Here is a 24,847-nt window from a genome sequence, read left to right as displayed (position 1 = left end):
TTGGTTAGCTAGAAGTTACCTTTTGCATATGCCAGTATTTGAATTTTTCTTTCTAGGATAGCTGGAAGTGAGGTGGCACTGACATTGAATCTTTCTTTGGCTTGTGAATTCTTTTATTATTATTTTATAATTCTGTTTCTTGTTTCTGAGAAATACTTAATACTACTAACAGAACATTTATTGATCACGATGCTCTTACCCTTTTCTAGCTGTAATTTTTCTTAGGCATTTTATTCCCTACAGATTAACATGAAGTAAACACGGCCTTTGCAAAGTGACTACTTTCATTTCAGTTTCACTTGTATGATTCAGTATTCACAACAATTTTTGACATTGTCTTATTTGATTCTGACAATAGCCCTATGAAATAGTTAAGGCAGGTATTGCTCCTTTGATTTTGACTTTTAAGTAGCCCAAGATCATATATCCAACAAGCACCATAGTGGGGTCAGGAAACTAGTTTCCAGCTTACAGTCCAGTTTTTGTTCTTGAAACTAAATGGCATTCTGTTCACATGATTCAAAACCTGGTTCTTTTTACTCATGCTAAATGTCTCTAATGTGTTAACAACGTACCTTGAACACAGAAGAATCTGAAATACTTTGCAGTATACTCAACATAGCTACAATATTTAGGGTCAGATTGTTGGTGGTATAAGCTGAATTCTGTTTTGGAGCTGCTCATCCTACTGAGCATTTGTATACATTCCAGCATTAATCTTAGGTGCCAGGAAATGGGCATGATCCCTTAGTCCTTGGTATGTACCTCATTAGGTAGCACAACTCTTTACTACTTGGAAATCTATGCAGTAATGAGGCATATAAGTAATTTAACAAGAGAGTTATTCACATAAAGACAAAAGCTACTTAGCTTCGCGTAAATGCGGGTACAAAACTCAACCTTTCTGCGTTTTTCTCGGCTGGTACAAGAAGTTCTCTGTCTGTACTTCATTAAACCTGTTTACCTATAAAAGAGTTGTTTGAAATTCTACATTTGTATTGTAACTGGGTCATAACATTTTCATAAAAGAGCTAGAAGTTTAAAAGTAGACTCCTTGTGCACAATCATTGGTAGGCAGTATTTACTTTTTTATATAATAAATACCTAAAATTGTAAAATTCATTTTTAGGTTAGCCAATTCTACTTCTTAGATAAGAGTATAATATTAAAATGTGACTTTGCCTTTCTCTAAATTCTGATGACTCATTAAACAATAACAAAACTTTTTTCTTGAATTTAAGTTAACCTTCAGGATTTCTTTTCCTGCAAGTGCATGTGTTTGCTTTGCCCCTGCAGTGAGACAGAGAAACCCATCTTGTTGACTGGTTTCCCTCCTATGCCTTTTCCTATTTGCTTACACCCTGATCTGACCTCTAGGCTTATGTGTACACCATTCTCCTGACTCCTTCCAACTCAGAGCATGGTCCAGATGAAAGATTTATGTTAGTTACATCAGCTAGTTTGTCTTTTTTTTTTCCCCCTTAAAGTCTAATCTTATCTGAATTTGAACAGCCTTAAGAAATCCAAGTAATAAGTTTATAGTTTTTTTTAAATAAATATTTCTTATCAAAAGAAATTATACTGCTTCATTTCAGGATTTATTTATTTAAAGCTTCAGTTAATTTTTCTAGAATATAAATTGAATGCCATTTAAAACATTATTTCAAAAATTGAGAACTTTTTTTAAAATTATGACAGGATTTTCTTTCAGTGGTTAAAACTTAAAAGAAAAAAAAAATTTAGAAGGCATGAATAATTGGTACTTGCTCAATTCTTTGTTTTGTTCTTGTGGTACTAGGAGTTGAGCCCAGAGCACGCTACCACTGATATACATCCCCATACCTTTTTATTTCTTATTTTGAGACAGGGTCTCACTGTTGCTAAGGCTGGTCTCAAACTTGAAATTCTCCCTCCTCAGCCTCCTGTATCACTGGGATTATACTACCATGCCCAGACTACTGAATTCTGTTTAAAAACAAAAATAATTAAATTGTGGAAGAGTTTTTATTTTATGTTTTGGTTACTCAGGAGACACTTTCCTCTGCTTATCTGTGACAGTGTGTGTGTGTGTGTGTGTGTGTGTGTGTGTGTGTGTGTGTTAGTTCCCCTTTGGGGAAATGGGAGGTGGAGTTAGAGGAGAAAGACATTTTTTCACTTTATCTTTTTTCTCCTAGTGCTTGTTTAACTGACCTTACCTGTGGAAAAATTAGCATATATAGACTTTAAGTATTTGTGATTTTACCCCAGAATATTTCCACTTGGCATTTCAGTCTGCCCCCCAGGTCTCATCCTTACTTTTCCTTGTTTACCTCCTCAACCTGATCTTCATAGTAGTTTGAGAGAATATGGATGCTGCTTTACCTAACCCAACTCCGGCAGTGGGAGCTCCCACAGTAACACTGCTGCCTCACACGGGCCCGGCCGGAGGCTCATGTGGAACCTTTCCTCTGCTCAGCTGGCTAAAGTCGATCCTGTGTGCTATACCTCAACATCCTTTCCTTTTATTTATATGTAGACTACTTTATTAGTCTATCACATTAGTTGTCAAAGCTACTGATTAGTTTGTGTGTAACTTTCAAGACCTGTGTCTTTATTAGTCTAGAGAAATGACAGTAAATTTCTAAATATCTACCTAAGTTGGAAAGAGGTAAGGAGAATTAATTTAATACTTTCTGTTTTTGGTAAAACCAGCTTAAAATATATCACCCTTTTTTATTTAAACACAGAATTAGTGCTAAATTTAGTTTACTGCAGATTTACTCCATGACTTCTTGGGTTGCTTTATAAATATATTAAGATACTATATCTTAAATGCAACTGCAAAATAATAAAATTAATCTAATGTTATGTCATTCTTGTTAATTTATATCAATCTTTGTGTTTTATAATCCTTTGAACACATTAACAGGGAGAAAGGAACTTGTTAATACCAAAGATTATCATTCTTTGTCATATAGTATTATTTCTTTTGTTTTTGTGATGCTGGAGATCAAACCCAGGGCCTTGCACATGCCAAGCAAGTGCTCCACTACTGAGCTACACCTCCAGTCTTGTCATAGGCCTAGAGAGCTAAGGGTAATTTGCTTTAAAATATTATAGTTGGCTCATGAGAATATTAAAAAGTATTCTAACAAAGACAACTAGTAATATAGGGAGTAGAGCTACACTATAAAGTCACAATATTGAAGCAATGTGGTAGAAGTCAAGATTAGATGTACAGATAATTGAAGAATAGAAATACTGTTATTTACACAAATTTGACGTGTTCAAGTAGGCATTGTTAAACAGTGGGTAAGATATTGAATATTTAATAATGAGGTTGAAATAACAAGTTAGTAATTTTGAGGAAAAAATGTATTTAGAGCTAAACCTGTACCCAAATGCAACAAAATTAATTTTAGATGAATTTGAGTTATGTACGAACAATCACATCATTGAAAATCTAGAGGATAAGTCAGGTGTCATGTTGCTGGCATCACGACTCGCAGCTTCTTGGGAGGCTGAGACAGGAGGATCACGTGAGCCTGGAAGTTTGAGACCCTATCTCAAAAGAAAATCTAGGGGCTGGAATTATGGCTCAGTGGTAGAGCACTTGCCTAGCATGTGTGAAGCACTGGGTTTGATTCTCAGCACCATATATAAATAAATAAAGGTTAATCAACAACTAAAAAAAAATTAAATAGAAGTCTGAATATAATTTCTTTGTAGTTTCTTAGCCATTAGAAAAATGGAAAAAGAAGACAGCAAACATTGGTCTAGAAGCCCTTCCGCTTCTTACCACCCTTATAGAATCTGCCCCTATCTTGTAAGAAATCTAATTTGTTTCATTATAACTGTATCCCTTGAGCATCATAGGGCATGTCTCTTCCACAGTTATAATCTGAAGATTAGTCTCCTTCCTTCATACAAGCTACCTTTTGCTGTCCAGATTAGCTAATGGAGCAGAGATGCATTCTTTATCTGATATTTTATCCCTATAGGTGCGTTGAAAATTACACAGGAGCTCGTTGTGAAGAAGTTTTTCTTCCAAGTTCAAGCATCCAAAGCAAAAGCAACCTGTTTGCAGCTTTCCTGGCATTGACTGTTCTTCTAGTAACACTTACCATTGCAGCCCTCTACTTCCTTTGCAGGTAACCAAAATAGAAACATGCTCTTGAAAATAAAAGTAGCACATAAAGTAGTGATTCCACTAAATAATTAATATGCTTTCACTCTGGGAGGTTTAATGTTTAGAATTATTCCTCTAATGCAGCTTCTGTAATTAATTTAAAAGTAATTTTTAAAGCATCTTATTACTAAGTAGTCTCAATTTTTTTCTACCATCATAATTTGGACTTTCTTAAACAACTAAGGTTTAAACTTACTAAGGTAAGACATCACCTAAATATTTAGGTGTTTTGGGCATGATGACTATAGTGAGGGTGGGTCTACCTTCTCCTAAATATTTAAGTGAAGTCTGTTTTAAGTTAAGTCTTGAATATGAAAGAAAAAAACAATTTATGCAATACTGGAAATAAAAGTTTAAGACATGTGGTTAATATGTAGAATTTAGAGCCTACTGTACTGTAGGCACTGTGCTTCACATAATTAATCCCATACTGAATAAGGAAGACTTGTTCCCTAACTTCATAGGAGATTTAAATCTATGTAGAGAGAGACAAATAAGCAGGCAATTAATTTGGGAAGACTGGTAACTCATAAGAGACAAAAGGAAAAATTACTTTCATGGAGAATGCTGTACACTGAAGATTACTTTCATTCATCAGTTTTAATCTTCAGTGTTTTTTGAAATTGTGTGAAAATGTGAAATTTATTAAATTTAGGAGTTATCCAATATCATAACTCATCATTAATATTTATTAAATGCATACTGTATGCTGTTCATACTTGTGAAAAAGAGCTGAGAATAATCATAAAAGAGGTGCAAGTTGGCTTAAGAAGTTTATATTCTAAAAAAAATATGTAGGTAAAATAGTATTTCATAAAATATTGATTTCTCTCTCAATTGTTTTATGTCAAGGAGTAATTAAGATTTGGAGGGAGTTCTTTTTTAAATATGTGGTATCATGTATTTTTTTCAAAATACATCATGAAGGCAATCCAGTAGGTTTTGTCTCTCATAATTTTAACATCTGACTACTTCAGATACAAAAAGTTACATACAAGCCCATTGGATCAGGTTGTGTTTCCCAAATATAGCCATACAATAGCTTTCATTCCCACATACTCTTCTGCAATGTGATCTTGCCACTCTCCCATCAAGAGGTAGTTTATTTCTCTAAATCTTTGAATATGGGCAGGCACTATTATTCCTTGGGCCATAGAATTCTGTTCATTTCAGTTTTGAAGTGGCCTAAAAGCTTCCACTTCTTGCCACCCATACACAGGATGCTCCCATATAAAATCCATCCTTGTAAGAAATCTAAACAGCACAAAGAACCAGCCCCACAGCCAGTGACAACTGTCAGCCATTTAAATGAGCCATCTCAGACGTCTAGTTCATTTGAACCTTTGGTTGACTCCTGACTTAGCTGCTGATTGCTTATAATCACAGAGACTCCAAGCTAAAAATGCTCAGCTATCAATCCACAGAACCATGAGCAATAATTTTTTTTATTCCACTAAATTTAGGGTGGGCCAGGTGCAGTGTAATGCCTGTAATCCCAAGTGGCTCAGGAGACTGAGGGAGGCTGAGGCAGGAGGATCACAAGTTCAAAGCCAACCTCAGCAACTTAGCGAGGCACTTAGCAACTCAGTGAGACCCTGTCTCTAAATAAAATATGAAAAAGTGCTGGAGATGTGGCTCAGTGGATGAACACCCCTGGGTTCAATTCTCAGTACAAAAAAAAAAAAGTTAGGGTGGTATGTTATACAGTATTAGATAATGAGAACAGACATTGGGATTTGATTTACCCTTGACTTTAAATGTGTAAATGTCTGGAATAGTGAATGATCTATTCTTATTCTAGTCTTCTAAACATTTGTCAGTCAGTATGCTAAGGGGAAAACTAGCTGATTAACTGCTCTAGTGCTGGCTTCGGATAGAGTTTTAAACTTTTAATTGGATAATGAATTACTCTTTGTACCACCAGTTATGATAGTCTAGGTTTGGCTGTAGTAACTATCAGCGTACTATGATTTGAATTTAGTGAGCTCCAAATTTTATGCATTGGAAACTTAATTCCCCAAGTAATGAGGGTTCTACCAGCATGAATGAATGAGTAATCACTAGAGTGGCTTTGTTATAAAATAAGTGCTCTCTGGCTTGCTGGCTCTGTCTCCTCATGTGATGCCCTCTGCCATGACAAGACCCAGATCAAAGGCCCTCATCAGTTACTGAGCAAAATACCAGTGCTTGTAGATTTCCCAGTCTGTGGTATTCAGTTTTAGCAACAGAAAAAAAGAAAGACTAAGACACAACCTTAATAGTTAGTGACTCAAAATGTTAAAAGACTATTCCTCATATTTAATATGTAATTATTATGAGCTAGTACACATGGTTTTGCTAATCATATTCACTTAAGGACTCAAATTATGGAGTAATCACTAATTTCAGTGCTGTCAGTTGTCAAGCCAGAGGAAAAAAAGAGCTGGAGGGTCTCACACTTGAAATGATCTGCCTATGTGACACACATCACTGCCTACTTAATTAACTGGCCAGAACAAGTTTCAAGATCCTACTCAATTACAAAGAGTGTCAGAAAATGCAGTTCAATCATTTGCTTATAAGTTAGAGAACCAGAAGTACATGTCTAACAGTTACCAAAAGTCTTAATAAGGAAATTCGATATTCTACTAGGATTTGTTGCCAGTGATTTGTATGGTTTTTAAATCCATAGAATTTAATATTGCTATAATTATCCAAAAATTAAATTATTTTGTCAATCCATAGAGTTTGTGAAGAGCATGATATGTTGTACCCCACAGTGCTCAATGCCACTGAGCATCAAAGTCTCAAATATGATACCTTCCTATTTATAGTTGCTCCCCAGACTGCCAGAATTTAGAAATATTTTTAATATGAAGAGCACTAAAGTAGACAAAATAATGTCTTTTGGGTAGAAAGCATAGTCATAATAGAAGAAAAAGACTATATAAGAACAATTGGTTCTAAATAAAAGAAGGGGGAAAAATTCTTTAATTACAAATGCTATGTGGGTTTGCATTCTTCCTGAATTTAGACACTCTGAAGTGGGAGGTGGGTGGTAAGAATATAAACTAGTCCAGGCTGGAAATGTTCCCAGGCTATTGACAGAAACAAATACAAATCAATGCTGGAAGAACCTACTTTCATTCTTTACCTTAAAAAGCATCTTAACATCATAAAAAGAATACCAAACAGAAGAGAAGAGGTACCATTAGTTAGAACTAACAGAAATAACTGATAGTAGACTCAGATATTCAAAATTTTTACTTTTCAGAAGAATCAGATGTGATATAAATTAATTATGTTTTATATCTATCAAAAAATAAATGAGAGACTTAAAAATAAGCAGATTTTACAAAGACCAAAACAGAACTCCAACAAATAATTATAATTTTTAAAAACTCAGTACATGTCTTAGTTCAAGAGAATTTATTTAAAGATTAGCTAAGGGCTGCCAGCTATGGGTCAACTCATTAGCATATGAAAAGAAACCAATCATTTCAGAGATTCCAAGGATTATATGAATTGTGTGCCAGGAAACAGGGACTAAGACTCCATTCTCATGACCTGATTATCTCCCAGAAAATCCTATCTCCAGATACCATCACACTGGGGAAGACTTCAACATATGAATTTCTTTTGGCCTTCGGGGACACAAGGCAGTATATAAAATTAGCAAAGTCTCAAAATACAAATCAAAATTTGAAATATAAAGGAAAATGAAACAAAACTACTATAATAGTTAAATTGTAATGTATGACTCTCAGAAATTTATAGGGAGATAAAAATCAGTAACATAAGATTTTAACAATATAATTAACAAGGTTAATCTACTACTTATAGTACCCAATAGCTACAAAATTCTTTACAAGCTCATACAGAATATTTTTGAAATTCTTCTGTCAATAAAGAAGTTTTTATCACAAGAGTGTAAGAGGATCATAAGTTTGAGGCCAGCTTTAACTACTTAGCAATATCCTGTCTCAAAATAAAAATAAGAAGGTCTGGGGCTATAATTCAGTATACATGAGGGCCTGGGTTCCAGGCCCAAACAAACAACAACAAAAAACCCAGGCCCAGTTTTACTAGTGCTTTTCTTAAAACAAACCACATGCTATCATTGAAGATAGATAAACAGGAATATTCACTTATTCTTTTTTTAGACTAGCATCATTTTGATACATCTACAAAGTGTATTAGTCTGCTAAGGCTGCCATGGCAAAATGCCACAGACTAGGTACCTTAAATAACAGAAGTTTATTTTCTCCCAGTTACAAAGATTAAAAGCCCAAGATCAAGATGCCACTGTAGTTGATTTCTGGTGAGGCCCCTCTTCCTGGCTTGTAGATGGCCGTTTCTCTGGGTGTGCATGAAGAGGAAAAAAACCTCTCTGGTGTCTCTTCCTATTATAAGGACACCCATCATTTCAGATTAGGGCCCTACCCTTAGTCTAAAATTACCTTCCCTAAATACCACCTTCAAATACAGTCATGTTGGGAGTTTAGGGCTTCAACACACGAATCTTGTGGGGACACGATTTAGTTCATAACAGACAACATTATGTATTAGAACTCTCAGATGAAACAGAACCAGTAGGATGTAAATGCGTGTGTGTGATACACACACACACTTTTTAAGAAACTGACTCAAGCAATTATGGAGGCTGCCAAGTCCAAAATCTGCAGGGGCCAGCAGGCTAGAGATCCAGGGAAAGACTGCTATTGCATTTCAAGTTCATAGGCAATCAGGTTGGGAACCTAGAGAAGAGTCAGTATTCATTTCAATTCTATAGGACACAGAATTCCTTATAACTCCAGGGAGGTCAGTCTTTAGTTATTAAAGCCTTCAGCTGATCAGATAAGGCCCATCCACATCAGGAAAGCCACTCTGTTTTACTCAAAATCCAGATTTAAGCATTCATCTCATCCAAAAAACATCTATCTGATGATCTTGGATTTATTCCAGGAAATGCAAAGTTGATGGAACATTAAAAATTAAGCTAGATATGATGGAATGCACCTGTAATGCCAACAACTCAGGAGGCTGAAACAAGATTGCAAGATCAAGACCAGCCTGAGCAACTTAGTAAAACCCTGTTGTTGTTGTTGTTGTTATTGTTGTTGTTTTGTTTTGTTTAATAGAGTTGGGGATGCAGTTCGGTAATAGAGTACTTGCCTAGAATGCAGAAGGCCCTGGCTGGATTCAATCCCCAATACTGAAAAAATAAATATTTCATTTTACTTATAGATTGAAGGAGAAAAATCTTTTAGCCTTCTCAATAAAAACTTATACCAAACTAAGAAGAAGAAAAAAAGTATGACTATAAAAAGCCTAGAGCTTTTCCATTTCCATTTATGCAGCATATGTAGATATTTGACATACAGAAGAGATGGTATTGCAGAGCAGTGGAGAAATAATGGGCTTTCAATGAAAGTTGTTGGCATGATCGCTTATCCATACAGAAGAAAGTAAAATTGAGGTTTTGCCTTACAGCATACGTCAAAATCAGCTCAGAGAGATTAAAGGCTTATATTTGAAAAGCTAAATGAAAACTATTAGAAGAACATTTAAAGAATATCTTTGTATCTTTAGAGGATAGGGACAGATTTTGGAAATAAGAATCATAAAGCAAAAGATGACAAAAGAAATGGCTAATAAATTTGATTTTATTAAAATTGAAAACTCCTAGTTTCCAAGATACCACTAAAAAAAGACCAACCAAGCTACAAACTAGAAGATATATGCAACACAAGAAATATAGTCATGGATATTTATTTCTTGAATATATCAGATCACCAAGAAAAAGGTAAACATGTAGACAAATGGGAAAAAATAATTGAATTTATAAAAGATGAAAGATCCAGAAAATAAACATGCAAGCCTTGCAACCTTTTTATAGAAATGCAAGTCATACCCACAATGAAAAACCATTATTTCACCTGTGAGCCTGTCAAAATAAGTTTTTTAAGTCACAGCCAGACAATATAAAATGGTTTTATTTTAAAATTTGAAAAGTTTTAACACTTTTGGATCAGTTTGCAAATACCTTGTAAAGCTAAACAAGTGTGTGCCCATTCTTCTTCTGGCTACAGATACCTGATAAATTCTTACAGATGTTTACCAGGAGTTTATAGAACTGGTTATAATAATAAAAATATTGAAAAGTACCCAAGTTCTCATGAACATGAAATGGACAAAAAGTTACATCATTCAAAAGAACAATATGTAAGAGAAGAAATGAACTATAGTTACATATATCAACCTGGATAAATCTTACAAACATAATTTTGGGTGAAGAAGCAAGTTACAAAAGAAAACATGACAACAAAATTCCATTCATATAAAGTTTAAAATGAAGCAAACCCAAATAATATATATATATATATATATATATATATATATATATATACACACACACGCACACACACATATTCATATACACACACATGTGTATATGATACATGTATACACACACACACATACACACACACGGTAGGTATAAAGAAAGGAGAGATACTGGTTACCACAAAATACAGGCAGGTGGTTACTACTGGTGTGGACAGGAAGGATTCAGTTAGAGAAAGTACACATAGGGCTTTTGAGATATGTTCATAGTGTATTTCTCATCTCATGCTGGGTATATGTATATTTATTGTTCATTGTCTAACTTTATGCATTTTATTCACCCTTTTTGTTTGAATGCTTTATTTCACAACAAAGCAACAATTTGCTCATAAAAGTTAAACACATTCATTTTAGAACATTTGGAAAATGGGCATAACTTTAATCAATGAGAAAAAATAGCATTCTTACAAATTTTCAGGGTTGTAATGTTCTTGAAATCATGTACTTTCCATTTTCAAATGACAACATAAGCAGAAGTAATTTTTATGTAATTATGTGAGTAAAGATGTGCCAAGAGCAGAATTAATTTGAAAAATAACATGAGTAGCTATTGCTCATGAAATCTAGAGATTAGATTTGGATCTGTTGTATACCGACCATGTGAAATGTATTTGTCTTTTGGAAATGTGGTTTTAAGAATGAAACCAAGGGCTGGGGTTATGGCTCAGTGAAACAGCGCTTGCCTAGCATGTGTGATGCACTGGGTTCAATTCTCAGCAGCACATATAAATGAATAAAATAAAAGTTCATCAACATCTAAAAAAATATTTTAAAAAAGAATGAAACCAAGTCATTGTTTACTATAACAGTTTTTGGGTCCCTTAGTGGTTTAGTAACTACTTAGGGTCATCTTTGAATGAGGTCCAAATGATACCTCACCAATGCTAACCTCTGGGCTAGAATCAGTAGCTTTCAGAAGTAGGAGCCATTCTTCATTGAGAAAATATATGCCATTTTGCTGAGGTAAGATGGTTTTGAATTTATTTTCATTAATGTAAGTAAATACTCTGAGTATTGACATATTGAAAAAATTAAAGCAACTTTACATTCCAAATTTTTATTTAATATTTCAAGTAGTTTTTTATAAAAATCTGTCATGATCACATAAATTCTAACCTATATTCGTTGGTCAGATGACAAAAAAACAAACGAACAAACAAAAAACTGATAAGCTAAAACCTTAAAGAAGGTCCAAAATGGGGGCTAGAGCTGGGGCTCAGTGGCAGAGCACTTGCCTTGCATGTGTGAGGCACTGGGTCCAATTCTCAGCACCGCATATAAATAAATAAAATAAAGACCCATTGACAACTAAAAAAAAAAATGTTAAAAAACCAAGAAGGTCCAAAATGAACTTTTTAAATGCCATTAATAGAATAGTTCACTAAAGCTACCCTATGTCAGATGAGGGTCCAACTAATAGTGGAAACTAACCTCTTGAAAAGGCACAAAAATATTCCTGTTACCTTAAAATGTAGTAGCTATGCTGCCATAAGGGAAGAAGGCTAAATGGCATCACCACCCCTGACTGCCTTTCAGATGACCTTCCACGCTGGTACATTTGTTAAATATGGCAGCACTATTTTAGGGCAGTCCTGATGGTTTCAGGTAGTTGTGGAGTTAAAATAAACCTCCAAATATTCAAGTTTAAACTTCCTTTCTAGTTCTTCTGACATGCTTTTCAGTTACCCATTTTTCATTTGTGTTTCTCTCCTCTCTGCTGTAAGGAAGGGCCACCTTCAAAGAACCAGTTCAGCCCAGTGTGATATCAACCTGGTAGAGACGAGCAGTACCAGAGCACACCACAGTGAGTAAATTCATGCTTAAAGTCCTGGATGAGACTTCTATTATTACATGTAAAGATTTGAATCCATTAAAAAAAAAAAAAAAAAAAAAAAGGTTGACCTTAAGAATTTTCAATGGATTTTGTGCTAGGCACCACTTTTCATGTGAAGATAAATTTCCTATTAGCAGTATGACACAGGTCATATTTCCCCCTCACACACCTAAAAAAAACAATATAAGTGATACATGAAATTACAATGTTAGCTATAATGTGCTACATGGATATGAGGAACTAGTTTCCAGAAGTATTCTGAAGTGGACTGGCCTGTGAGGAGAAGGAGTTTTACCTGTGTGGGTAAACAAATCACTGAGAAACTTACAGACAAATTATCAGTTTAAAACTATCTGGAATAGCAGGCACTGAATTTGCTTCCTATCACTTGAAATAAACAAAAATACATGAACAATGGTTTTCAAGACATTGACATTAGGCAACAAAGTACTGTGAGGGATGGGAATCAGACAAGATGAGCCAGTGATTGCCTTTGATTCCTGTCTTGAAAGCTTCCAGGTTGCAGTGCAGTATCAGGGAACCCATGCTGAGCTTGGTGAATTCCCTGAGTTAAGAAGATGGAGCTGAGAGTCCTTGAAAAGATGAGTGGTGCCCCATATTCACACAGGGCCTCACATTCATGGGTCTTAGGACGGCTACACAAAATGTCTTTCCCCGGGAGCAGGGAATGATTTGCCCTAGGTTAAGAGCTGCTCCAGTCCTGCCTAACAAACCTTAAAAACATGAACTGACAGAATCAAATTGTTTCTAATAATTGCATTATAATAATATAAAAAGTATACAGTATTCAACAGGTAATTTCATAGTGTTTCACATTCAATAAAAAATTACCAACCTGCAAAGAAGCTGGAAATGCATTTAAAAATGATAAACACCTAATACATTGAAATTCCCATAGATATTAGAAATAGCAAGCAAGCATATTAAGTGTTTATTGTAAATATAGCCCATGTAGTCACAAGGTAAGACATGGAAGATTTTTTTTTTTTTGCAACCCAAAGTGAATTTCCAAAGAAATGAAATTGAAAACAAGTGTGTAAAATAAAAAATGTTGGATAATAATAATGTCAGATGACAAAACTGTAAAAAAGATTGATGAATTTGAAAATACAACATTATAAACTATTAAAAAAGAAACAAAAAAAGTTAAGTGAAAAAAATCTATAGTGAATTATGTGACAAATTCAGGCAGCATAATATTGTGTTAACTCGAGTTCTAGGAGGAGATAAGAGGGGAGATAGAAAAAAAATATTTAAAGAAATAGCCCATTTTTTCAGATTTTATAAAAACTGACAAAGTACAGATATAAATTGTTCAATAAATACTACACTTAAGAACCATAAAGCGCTGGCTGCAGTGGCACATGCCTGTAATTCCCTCAGCTTGGGAGGCTGAGGCAGGTGGATTGCGAGTTCAAAACCAGCCTCAGCAAAACCAAGGCACTTAGCAACTCAGTGAGACCCTGTCTCTAAATAAAATACAAAATAGGGCTGGGGATGTGGCTCAGTGGTTGAGTGCCCCTGAGTTCAATCCTAGTAGTAGTAGTAGAAGAAGGAGGGGGGAGGCGGGGAGGGGGATCTAGGCACATCATAATCTCTCAAGACTAATGATTGATTTTATAGGCAGCCAGATAAAGACACATTACATATAGAGAAGCTAAGACAAGGATGACAAAGGATGACAGCAGGCTTCTTTTAAGGAACAGTCTAACCCAGAAAGGAGCAGAGCAACTATAATGATTTTTTTTCTAATTAAAAGGCTGGGGATGTAGCTCAGTGGTAAAGCCATGAGGCTCTGGGTTTGATCCATGACACTGCAAAAAATTAAAAAGATAAATCTAGAATTTTATATCTTGGAAAAAATATCTTTCAAAAACAGGGCAAAATAGAAAATCAATCTTGAAAAAGAAGAACAAAGTTGGAGAATTCAGTTTCTGATCTCTAAATTTACAATGAAGACCCCAGTAATCAAGACAGGGTAGTGCTGGTATGAGGATGGACAGAGACCCGTGGAATAGAATTGGGAGTTCAGCAATAAGTGCTTATTTATTTCTTTAAATGTGTCAAGGCGATTCATGGGAAAAATAATGGTCTTTTCAATAGAAGGTACTAGAAAACTGTATAACCACTTACTAAAGAATGGATTTAAACCCCTACCTCAATATATAAAAACTAACTCAAAATGGATCAAAGTCAAAACCATATATAACTCTTATTAAAATAGATAGGTGTAAATCTTTCTGACCTTAAGCAATAGATTCTTAGAAACGATTCCAAAACTATCAGTAACAAAGGTATAAATAAACTGTATTCATCAAATTCTTTTTTTTAAACCATTTGTGCCTTAATGATTCCTTCAAGAAGGTGAAAATTACAGAATGGAAGAAAATTTTTCAAATCATGAGATAAGGAACTTGTATCCAAAAATCATAAAGAATACTTACAAGTCAATAATAAAAAAAAACAGCTAGCCCAGTTTAAAAATGGATGAACGATCTGAAAAGATAGTTTTCCAAAGAATGTACAAATGACCAATAAGCACACAAAAAAATTCTCATCATTAGCCATCAGGAAATGAAAATCAAAACTATAATGAAGCTGGACATGGGGAAGCTGGACATGGTGGTACACACCTATAATGACGGTGACTCAAGAGGCTGAGGCAGGAGGATCACAAATTCAAGGCTAGCCTCAGCAACTTAGTGAGACACTGTCTCAAAAATTTAAAAAGGGCTGGGGATGTAGCTCAGTGGTTAAGCGCCCCTGGGTTCAATCCCTGGTACAAAAACAACAACAACAAAACTCTATAACAGATTATCACTTCTTGCCCATATGGATGACTGTATTAAGAAAGAACAATAGAGAAGAAGCGAAGATGGCAGAGTGAGGAGCGCCTAGGCCATTTGGCCATTTGGCTTCTGGGCTGGGGGCGTGCAGGCCCCCGGGAAGCCGACTGCGTCTGATGGACCATGTGAAAATTCTTGTCACACAGGATGAACACTTTCCTTACATTTAGGTGCTTTTTATTCATTTCAAAACAAAATTCTGAACTCAGGATGTGGCCGGTATTTCTATGTTGTCTTCTAGAGCGAGTAGTCCTGCTTCTTTTATCCAGCCACTTTCCCTACTGAAATATGGATACCTTTCTACACATTACCTCCATGGTTTGGATTGGAAAAGATTGCTTTTCTTTTGTTTCACCTTTCAAATTCAACACAGAAAGAAGCCCGTAGGGTGCAGTTATCCTGCTGACTTCTCCCTGAAGAAAAAAAGCAATTGATGGGTCTTCTGCAATTTGCTTAATTATCAAAAAATTATTTTGCAAGCTGAAGGCTGACGTTTAATTTGAAACAGGTGCTTAGGTCGTGGTATTTGTGAATTCTTAGCCTTTTGCTCCAAACAAGAAGACTAATAAATGGCAAGTATGGATGACTTCAGGTTTTTTTAAAAATGTCTTCCAGTTTCGGCCACTATTATGATAAGCACATTTGAGACTGCAGCAGTAAATTCCAAATATTTGTTGTAATTTGAAAAGAAAAAGATGTTAAAAAGTTACATATATCTCTATATCCTGGTTCATCTTGTGACAGATTTACTGGATAGAAATGAAGGTCCAGTTTTGCAGTTAACCCTTTGGTGTGATAAAGAAGCATAAAGACAAGATATCAAGATTGATTTCATATCTGATACCTAAAGAGAATCTGTACAAATACATATCTTTACATGTGTAAATCCACATTTTTGGATGAAAGGAGGGGTTTTTCTCCTGGAGACAGAACCTATTATTTACTTTTTCAAGTCTTGGAACATTTGCTCTTTTTAAATTTTTTCATTCTTCTACAGAAGGACCAGATTGTGTAGCAGCTAAGTGAGTGCATGCTTACATTTAGTTAAAAGAATGGTAAAAGCGAACAACCCAGTTTGAGTCCATGATGGAACCCTGTTCACCTTCCTAAGATGAGAGGCTGCTGTATTACAGTTTTATTCATCCTGTTTTGTGGAGTCATATAGCACAGTAGAGTTAGTTTTCCGTGTGGCCAAAACTGGAAGAAAAATAGCACGAGTATATTTTTAGATAAGAAGGTGAGATGGACCCTATAGTATGACCTGCTTTCAACTTTGGACATAGAAGAGAAGAAAAAGATAATGAGAAGTTTCCATATAACTCCTTTTTCCTAAGAAAAAGAAAAATGTCTTATGTAGCACCATTTGACTTTTTTGGAATTTTACATTACATAGTTCCCCTTTTTATAAAGTCACAAGTAACTCTTTTCTCAACCCAGATGGGTACTTGGATTTATTTTTCTAGGTGATAGGTGTAATGTTAAACTGAAAAGGTTGGGACTCAGGTAAATTTCCCCAGTTGGAATTGGACTTTCTCATTACCAAGTGGGTCTATCTCAGAACCAATGTTGTCAATCCACTGGTTGTTTCATTGTAGATTTAGAAGAAATTCAGGATCTGAAAAAAAAACCTCAAATAAGAAAAATAGTTCCACTAAGAAATGTGGATTTTGTGTTGCGTTCATTATAGATTGAGAAGAAATTCAGGGTTTGGGGAAAAAGAAAACAAAAACAAGAAATATGGATCTTCCTTTCTTTTTTCCCCTTTAACAGTTATATGATGAAGACAAGAGTGGAAAACTGTTCTTGCTTTCAAACAAACAGGAGCATTTTATGATATCAAGCCTTTCATAAGAAGCATGGACACTTTATTAATGATTCTTAGTAGAGAAAGAATTTTAAACTTACTAGATGCAATTAAGAACAGGTAGTATAATTAGATCATCTTTGTTTTCTGGAATGGTTGCTGAGGGCCATGGGTGCAATGATGTTGGGAACACAGGGCAGATTTACCAAAAATTGAGAGTGATAGAAATTGCCAAAAATGGGAAATGTTGAGCATTGTTATGATTAGATTGGTGAACTAATTTGATTTAGAATAAAAAAGCTTTTTCAAAAGAAAGAAAGAAAGAAAGAAAGAACAATAACAAGAATGTGAAGAAACTGGAGCTGTTGCACATTGCCAGTAGGAATATAAAATGGAGCAGCCACTTTGGAAAACATTCTGGCAGTTTCTCCAAAGTTTGTGTGTAAAGTTACCTTATGACCCTGCGATTCTACTCCTAGGTATACATCAAAGAGAAATGAAATGTATCCACACAAAACTTAAAACATTACATTTCATGAATGTTCATGGCAGTATTATTTATAATAAAAATTTCTATCTACGGGGCTGGGGTTGTGGCTCGGAGATAGAGTGCTCGCCTAGCATGAGTGAGGCACTGGGTTGGATCCTCAGCACCACATAAAATAAAATAAAGATATTGTGTCCACCTATATCTAAAAAATAAATATTTTTTTAAAATTTCTAACTAAATGACCATTTTTACTACATTAATTACATTTTTACTACAGAAAATTATTAGGCAGGAGACAGAAAGGAAGTAGTTAGTAATACATGCTGCATGTAATAGGTATGAACTTTGAATACAGTATTTGAAAGTAAAAGAAGCAAGTTACAAAGAAAACATATTTTGTGATTGAATTTATATGAAATGCCCAGAATAGGCAAATTAACTACAGAGACAGAAGCAGATTAATTGTTGCCTCGCATTGAGTAAAATTAGAGAATTAGAGAGGTGATGGCTAAGGAATGGAAGTTTGCTTTAGGGGAATAAAAATATCCTAAATTTAATTACAGTGATGGTTACACCATTCTGAGTACTAAAAGCCACTGAATTGTACGATTTAAATGGATGAATTATATGGTGTATGAATTGTATTCAATAAAGCTATGAATCAATTAAATAATAAAAAAGTGAAGGCAAATAGAGTTTTTTTCAGACATACAGAAATTGAAAGTTGAATGAATCTGTCATCACCAGATCCATACTAAATAAATGCAGAAGAAAGTCTTCCAGGCAAAACAACAATGATATCAGATGTGTAATATGAACTTATTTAAAGGAATTAAGAACACTGGAAATGGCAGTTACATGGATAAATAATATGGGTTTTATTTTGTGTGGGTTTTTTTTTTTTTTTTGACTGTGTTGGCAATTGAACTTAGGCCTTTGCACATGCCAGGGAAGTGCTGTACCACTGAGCTATATCATCTGACCTAATGTCTTTTTCTTACTCTTTGAATCTACATAAGAGATAACTGACCATTTCATTAGAAATTATAAAGTGTGGGGTTTACAACACATATAAAAGTAAAATGTATAATGACAAAATACATAGGTTGGGAGCAGAGCAATGGAAATATCCTATTGTAAGTCTCCCATGCTACATGTCAAACAGGGTAATATCACCTGAAGGGAAACCACAGCAGGTCAAAGATGCATGTTGCACACCCCAGTGCAACCTCTCAATGTCTAAATTCCCCAATTAGAAGGTACAGATTATAAAATTGGATTAAAACTATTTATTATATGCTACCTATAAGAAATGTACTTTAATTATAAAGATGCAAATATAAATCTACATGCTAACATTAATCACAAGAAAGCTTAATGGCTATACCAATATTAGACAAAATAGATTTCACAGCTAAGAATATTATGAAGGATAAAGATTGGCATTTCATAAAGGGGGCAATTTGTTAATAAGTCTAATAATACTAAATATTTATGCACTATGATAGTTAATTTTATGTGTCAACTTGGCTGGGGCTATGGTTTGGTCAAACATTATTCTGGATGTTTCTGTGAGAGTGTCTTTGGATGAGATTTGCATTTAAATTGATGGACTCTGAGGAAAATATCAGATTAGCCTCCATAATGTGTGTGTGCCTCATTCAATCAGTTAAAGTCCATAGAACAAAAGGCTGGCTGCACCAGAGAAAGAAATCCTGCAAGCAGATTGCTTCAGATTTTATCTGCAACGTGGGCTCTTCCTTGTTCACCAGCAGGCTGCCTCTGGACTTCAACTGCAGCTTTCTCCTGAGTCTCCAGCCTGCCAGACTCCCCATCTGATTTTGGACTTCCCAAGTCTCCACAATTATATAAGTCAATTCCATAACATAAATCTCTTTCTGTATATACACATATCCTATTGGTTCTGTTCCTCTGAAGAACCCTCACTAACATGCACCTAAATGCAGAACTTTTAAAATACATGAAGCAAAACTGATGAAACTCCAAGAAGAAAATAGACAAATCCATAATTATGACCAGAGATTGTAATAGTGTTATCCTAATAATTGGCAGAACAGATAGATTAAAAATTAGTGAAGATATAATAGATTTCAACAGTATCAACCTTTTGGACCTGATTAATATGCAGAATACTCCATCTAACCAACAGAACCATATTCTTTTCAAGTGCCCCAAATTTCACTGTGAATATAACAAGTTCATAATATAATAAACTGGTTCATATAACAAGTCTCAACACATTAAAAAGGATACAAGTCATGCGAAATATGTTTCTCTGACCACAATGAAATAAGAAAGTATAACAGAAATATCTCTGGGAAAAAACTTAAATATTTGGAAACTCAATAACATGCTTCTAAATAACCCAAGAGTCAAAAAGAGGGAAATTAACCTTTTCCACTGAATGAAAATGAAAGCATACCTTCTCAAAATTTATAGCAGTAAATATTTAAATTAGAAAAGAACATTCTCAAAGCAATGATCTCATCTTCTCTCTGAAAAGCCTATTTAAAAAAAAAATCCAAAGTAAGAAGAAGAAAAGACATAAAGGGGGCTGGGTTTGTGGCTCAGTGGTAGAACACTAGCCTGGCACGTGTGAGGCACTGTGTTCACTCCTCAGCACCACATAAAAATAAATTTTAAAAATAAAGGTATTGTGTCCATCTACAACACACACACACACATACATGAAAAGACATAAAGGCTAGTGTAGGAATCAATGAAATATGAAACAAAAGAGCAATAGAGAAAAATCCATAAATAATTGTAACTAAAAGCTGGTTCTTTAAGATCAATAAAATTAGTAGATTTGTAGGCATGCTGGTTAGGAAAAAAACATGACATAAATTAACAATATGGAGAATAAGCTAAGTGGCATTCCTACCAATAATATAAATATTGAAAGGATAAATAAATAAGGGGAGATTTGAAACAACTTAAGACAAATATTTTAAACAACAAAAACTAAGAAAGCACTCTCAGAGATAACTTGAATAGCTCCATATGTATTCAAGTAGTTGAATTTGCATATAGAAACTTTCCCACAATGACAATTCAGGCCCAAATGGCTTACCTAATGACTTCTGCCAAACTTCCAAGGAAGATACAATTATTCTACAGAAACTCTTCCTAAAAATATTGTAAAAGAGAGGATACATTTTATGTGATCAATTAATTAGTAGTTTAGCAAAGTTGGAAGACAGGATCGATATTACAAGGTCAGTTGTGTTTCTGTGTATCAGTAACAATTGGATATGCAAATTTTAAAAATAATACCATTTACAGTGATGTGAAAAGATGTGGAATACCTTTTCAGTAAAATCTGTAAGAGAAGTGAAATTAAGACCACCTAGATAGAGGGATGTACTGTGTTCACAGGTTAGGAAGATCCAATATCGTTAAGATGTCAGTAATCCTCAAATTGACCGAGAGAGGCAATGCCATTCCAATAAAAATTCCAGCAGATATTTTTATGGCAGTTGATAAGATAATTCTAAAATTCTTCCAGAAATGCAAAGGACCTGTAACAGAGAAAACAGTTTTGAAACAGAACAAAGTTGAGGCCTCAAGCTATCTGATTTGCCGACTTGCTATAGAGCCACAGTGTCATGCTGACTTCAAAACGGATACAGAGGTCTATAAATAGGACGTATTTGCAAATCATGTTTGATAACGGACTCTTTCAACCCAATTATTGTATACATTTAATGTATTAAGAACTCGTTCAATTATTTTCAACTCAAGAATTAAAGAAAACCAAAATTTGGGCAAAATATTTTATTAGACATTTTATCAAAGAAAATACACAAATGGCTAATAAAAATATAATAAATAATAAATATATGACATTTTAGGGAAATGAACAAGAGTTTAAACCCAGGGAAGTCTGGCTACCAGACCCATGTTTTTCTCATGGACTTAGGCTTCCACGGTATGGGCGGGAGCCTCAGGGTTCCTTGGCTAGAAAAGCTTTTGTCTGCACATCATAGCCCCAGTTAACCATGGGATATTTTGGTCCTTGTATTTGATATTTTCTTCCATTTTATTGCCATATGTTACTTTCTTTGTTGTTAGAGTGACTCAAGTTACTCACTATAGCACTTTTTTCCCCCTCAACCAACCTTCTAGATTGATTATCTTCAAAAGATCACCAGGCTTTTTAGAATTTTGGGTAACAGAGTACCAAACTTGTGAGTCTAGAATACGGATACTGACAAAACTGTTTTCTGAGAAACACTACAGGGAAGGCTGCTGGGAATTTGGGTGTTCTAGGTTAGTTCACCTACACTCTAGCAGAAGCTATGAGTTTAAGCATGTGACTATGAGGCCAAAGCAGGTAGGTATATATACGAAGGAAAACTGAGATGGAGAAAACATCTCAATCTTAATTGTTTTCCAAAGGTCATGGAGACCACTGAAGAAACATCAAGCGGACTATATCTTTGTTTTTATTTTACAACAGCAGAAAATGAAACACCATAAGGTAAAATGAAGCAAAAATGTAATCTCTTCTTCCTTAAACATGAGACAGTAACTGTCACTCCATGAAACAGCCTATTGTGCTGACAGGCGCATGTGCTTCTGTATGTGTATCAGCTTGTATGCAACAGGCCAGTGGTGGCATTAGTAGTATGTAAGTCACAGTGGTCCAGCATGATTCCCCAGCAAGCTAAGGTGGCAAGGCAAAGGAAGCAAACTTCCTCACAACCAGAGAGAAACCCTCAGGAATATATGGAGATAGCAAGAAAAAAATGATGAAAAAATGACTGGTTTAGGGTTTCAAAACACACCTCACTCTTTGCTCTATCCAGGAAGCTACAACTACACAGAGATGAAACATCCAAGATGACATGTTACCTAGTGAGTAGACAGAAGCATTGACTGATAAAGACATCGCTATGTCATATTTTTAATATTGATGAAAATGGTTTCTGTTAAAAGTGATTTAGTTCAAGGATTTTTATCTCAAAGAAACATAAACTTGAAAGTTTAAGGCTGAAAAAGATGGAATCATTCTTAAAGCATATGCCAGTGCAAATTTAGGGTTGTTAATCTTACTACACAGGTTACTAAATCCCAAACCTGTTTTCCTCAAAAGGCCTGTAGTTTTTAGTGCATGATTTTGCAGAATGCCAAATTTTCATCTTTTTAGGGGCAACACAGGTCAAATGCTCCGTTTTTTTTCCACCTGTTTAAATTACATTGAAACATAATAGAAAAAAAAAGCTATAGTGACTGTTAGTATAGAAAGTCTTGCAGCAGATTGGAGGGTGGGTTTTCTGACCACCAAAGGTCTAGGGTTGGCAAAAGAATTGGGGCAGAGGAGCAAGCACCGGCCATGCACAATCCCATTCCCAAGCCACGTCTTTTTCAAAACTGGTATGCACGCTGGCTCTTCTACACAGTCTGGCCCAGTGTAGGCCCCATATATTAAATTTGTCACTAGTGTTTAATTTATTCATCCATTCACCATAAATCACTATTTAACAGATGAGTCTGAGATACTGAGAAAGTAGAAAAAAATGTGATTCTTTAAATTTAAGACTTTTAGAAAAAATTTAGATTACAGTCCCCAACTTATGACTTGACTTAACAATCGTTCAAGTCATTATTTTTCTATTTTATGGTAGTGTGAAAGTGATACACATTCAGTAGAAACTGCACTTTGAATTATGATCTTTCCTGAAATAGCACGTGTGCTCATCCCCTTCTGATGCTGACCAGTAGCAGCAAAGCCCTGCTTGTCAGCCACATGATCAGAAGGGGAACAACCGGTGGCCCACAGCACTATAGCTAAGCTGTGATGTTTGGTAGGTTACGTGTATTAGATATATTTTTGACTTTTGGGTATTTGACTTACAATAGGTTGGGAGAATGCAACCCCATGGTAAGGAGCACCTGTATGGGAAAGCTGAGCGACAGTACAGAGTCCCCCCATGCTCCTCTCCCTCATCCTGTTCCTGTTAGGAAACACCCTACACCAGGGCAGCACATTAGTTTAAATTAATACACCAACATCGATACAGTCTTATCAACTAAAGTTCATAGTTTACATTAAAGTTGCTATTTTTGTAGTAGTTTTACAGATTTTGATGAATGTATAATGCCATATATCCACTATCACAGCATCCTATACTATACATAGTAATTTCCTTGCCCTAACAATCTCCTGTGCTCCATGTGTTCACTCCTCCCTCTCTCCCACTGAACTTCTAGCAACCGCTAATGTCTGCTTTCTCCAGAATGTCCTACACTGGAGATCATACAGTATGTGGTCTTTCAAACTGGCTTCTTTCACTGAGTAATATGCATTTATGTTTTCTTTCCTTGTAGCTGGAGTTATTTTTCTAACAGCTAACCCATATTTTTTTTTCTTTTTGGTGGTTTTTAATGTATTTTTATTATTTTATTTTTTTAATATTCATTTTTTAGTTGTAGATGGACACAATACCTTTATTTTATTTGTATTTGATGCTGAGGATCAAACCCATTGCCTTACGCATGCTAGGTGAGCGCTCAACCTCTGAGCCACAACCCCAGCCCCTGGTGCAATTTGATAAAATATAAAATTTACTGTTTTAACTACTTTGAAGTATATAGTTCAAGGACATGAAGTACATTCACATTATGTACAGCCATCACCACTATCAATCTCTATATGATCCCATATTCAATCTTTGTACTCCTTAAATAATCCCCCTTTTACTCCTCCCCCCCAAATCCCTTGATGGACAGTAACCACTGCTCTACTTTGTCTTTATGAATTTCACTATTCTACATACCTCACATAAGTGGAATCGAATGGTATTTCTCCTTTTGTGACTAGCTTATTTCATTTGACATTTTTTTAAAGACTCATCAAAATTTAATTCCTTTTAATGGCTGAATATTCCATTGTACAGATAATATATTTTGTCCTTTAACCTACCAGTTATTTCCAACTTTTGACTACTATGAATAGTGCAGCAATGAACACTGGGTGTATAAATATACCCTCAGGCCCATACTTTCAATTATTTTGATATATTGTAATAGGAAATACAATGGATTAAAACTGTTTTCTATAACTGTACTTCTTTATAGTTCCATCAGCAGTGCATAAGAATTGGAATTTATCTGCATCCTTGCGTGTGTGTGTGTGTGTGTGTGTGTGTGAGAGAGAGAGAGAGAGGGAGAGAGAGAGAGAGAGAGAGAGAGAGAGAGAGAGAGAAAGAGAGAGACATCCTACTGTATCTCATTATAATTTTCATTCTTGTGCTCACTAGCCATCTTTATATCT

At 35.0% G+C, this 24,847-nt stretch overlaps 1 protein-coding gene across 35 annotated transcripts in view; it reads left to right on the top strand.

Annotated features, from left to right (window-relative positions):
* The window catches only part of Nrg4 (neuregulin 4), a 202,647-nt gene that overhangs the window by 165,106 nt on the left and 12,694 nt on the right, over positions 1-24,847 (top strand). For 32 of the 35 annotated variants that reach the window (XM_058573787.1, XM_058573770.1, XM_058573784.1 and 29 more), the window contains 2 exons: positions 3,981-4,130; positions 12,277-12,356. In XM_058573787.1, coding sequence (XP_058429770.1) covers positions 3,981-4,130; positions 12,277-12,356 — 230 coding nt within the window. Of the gene's footprint in view, positions 1-3,980; positions 4,131-12,276; positions 12,357-17,023; positions 18,792-21,969; positions 22,052-24,847 lie in introns of those variants that run through there. The other 3 variants (XR_009225256.1, XM_058573790.1, XR_009225257.1) reach the window with 3 other exon arrangements.

This window comes from Marmota monax, unplaced genomic scaffold (genome assembly GCF_021218885.2).
Source record: "Marmota monax isolate L192 unplaced genomic scaffold, Marmota_monax_Labrador192_F-V1.1 WCK01_AAM20220418_F8-fsc00111, whole genome shotgun sequence".
Lineage (NCBI taxonomy): Eukaryota > Metazoa > Chordata > Mammalia > Rodentia > Sciuridae > Marmota > Marmota monax.
This window is presented reverse-complemented; position numbering and strand designations above follow the sequence as displayed.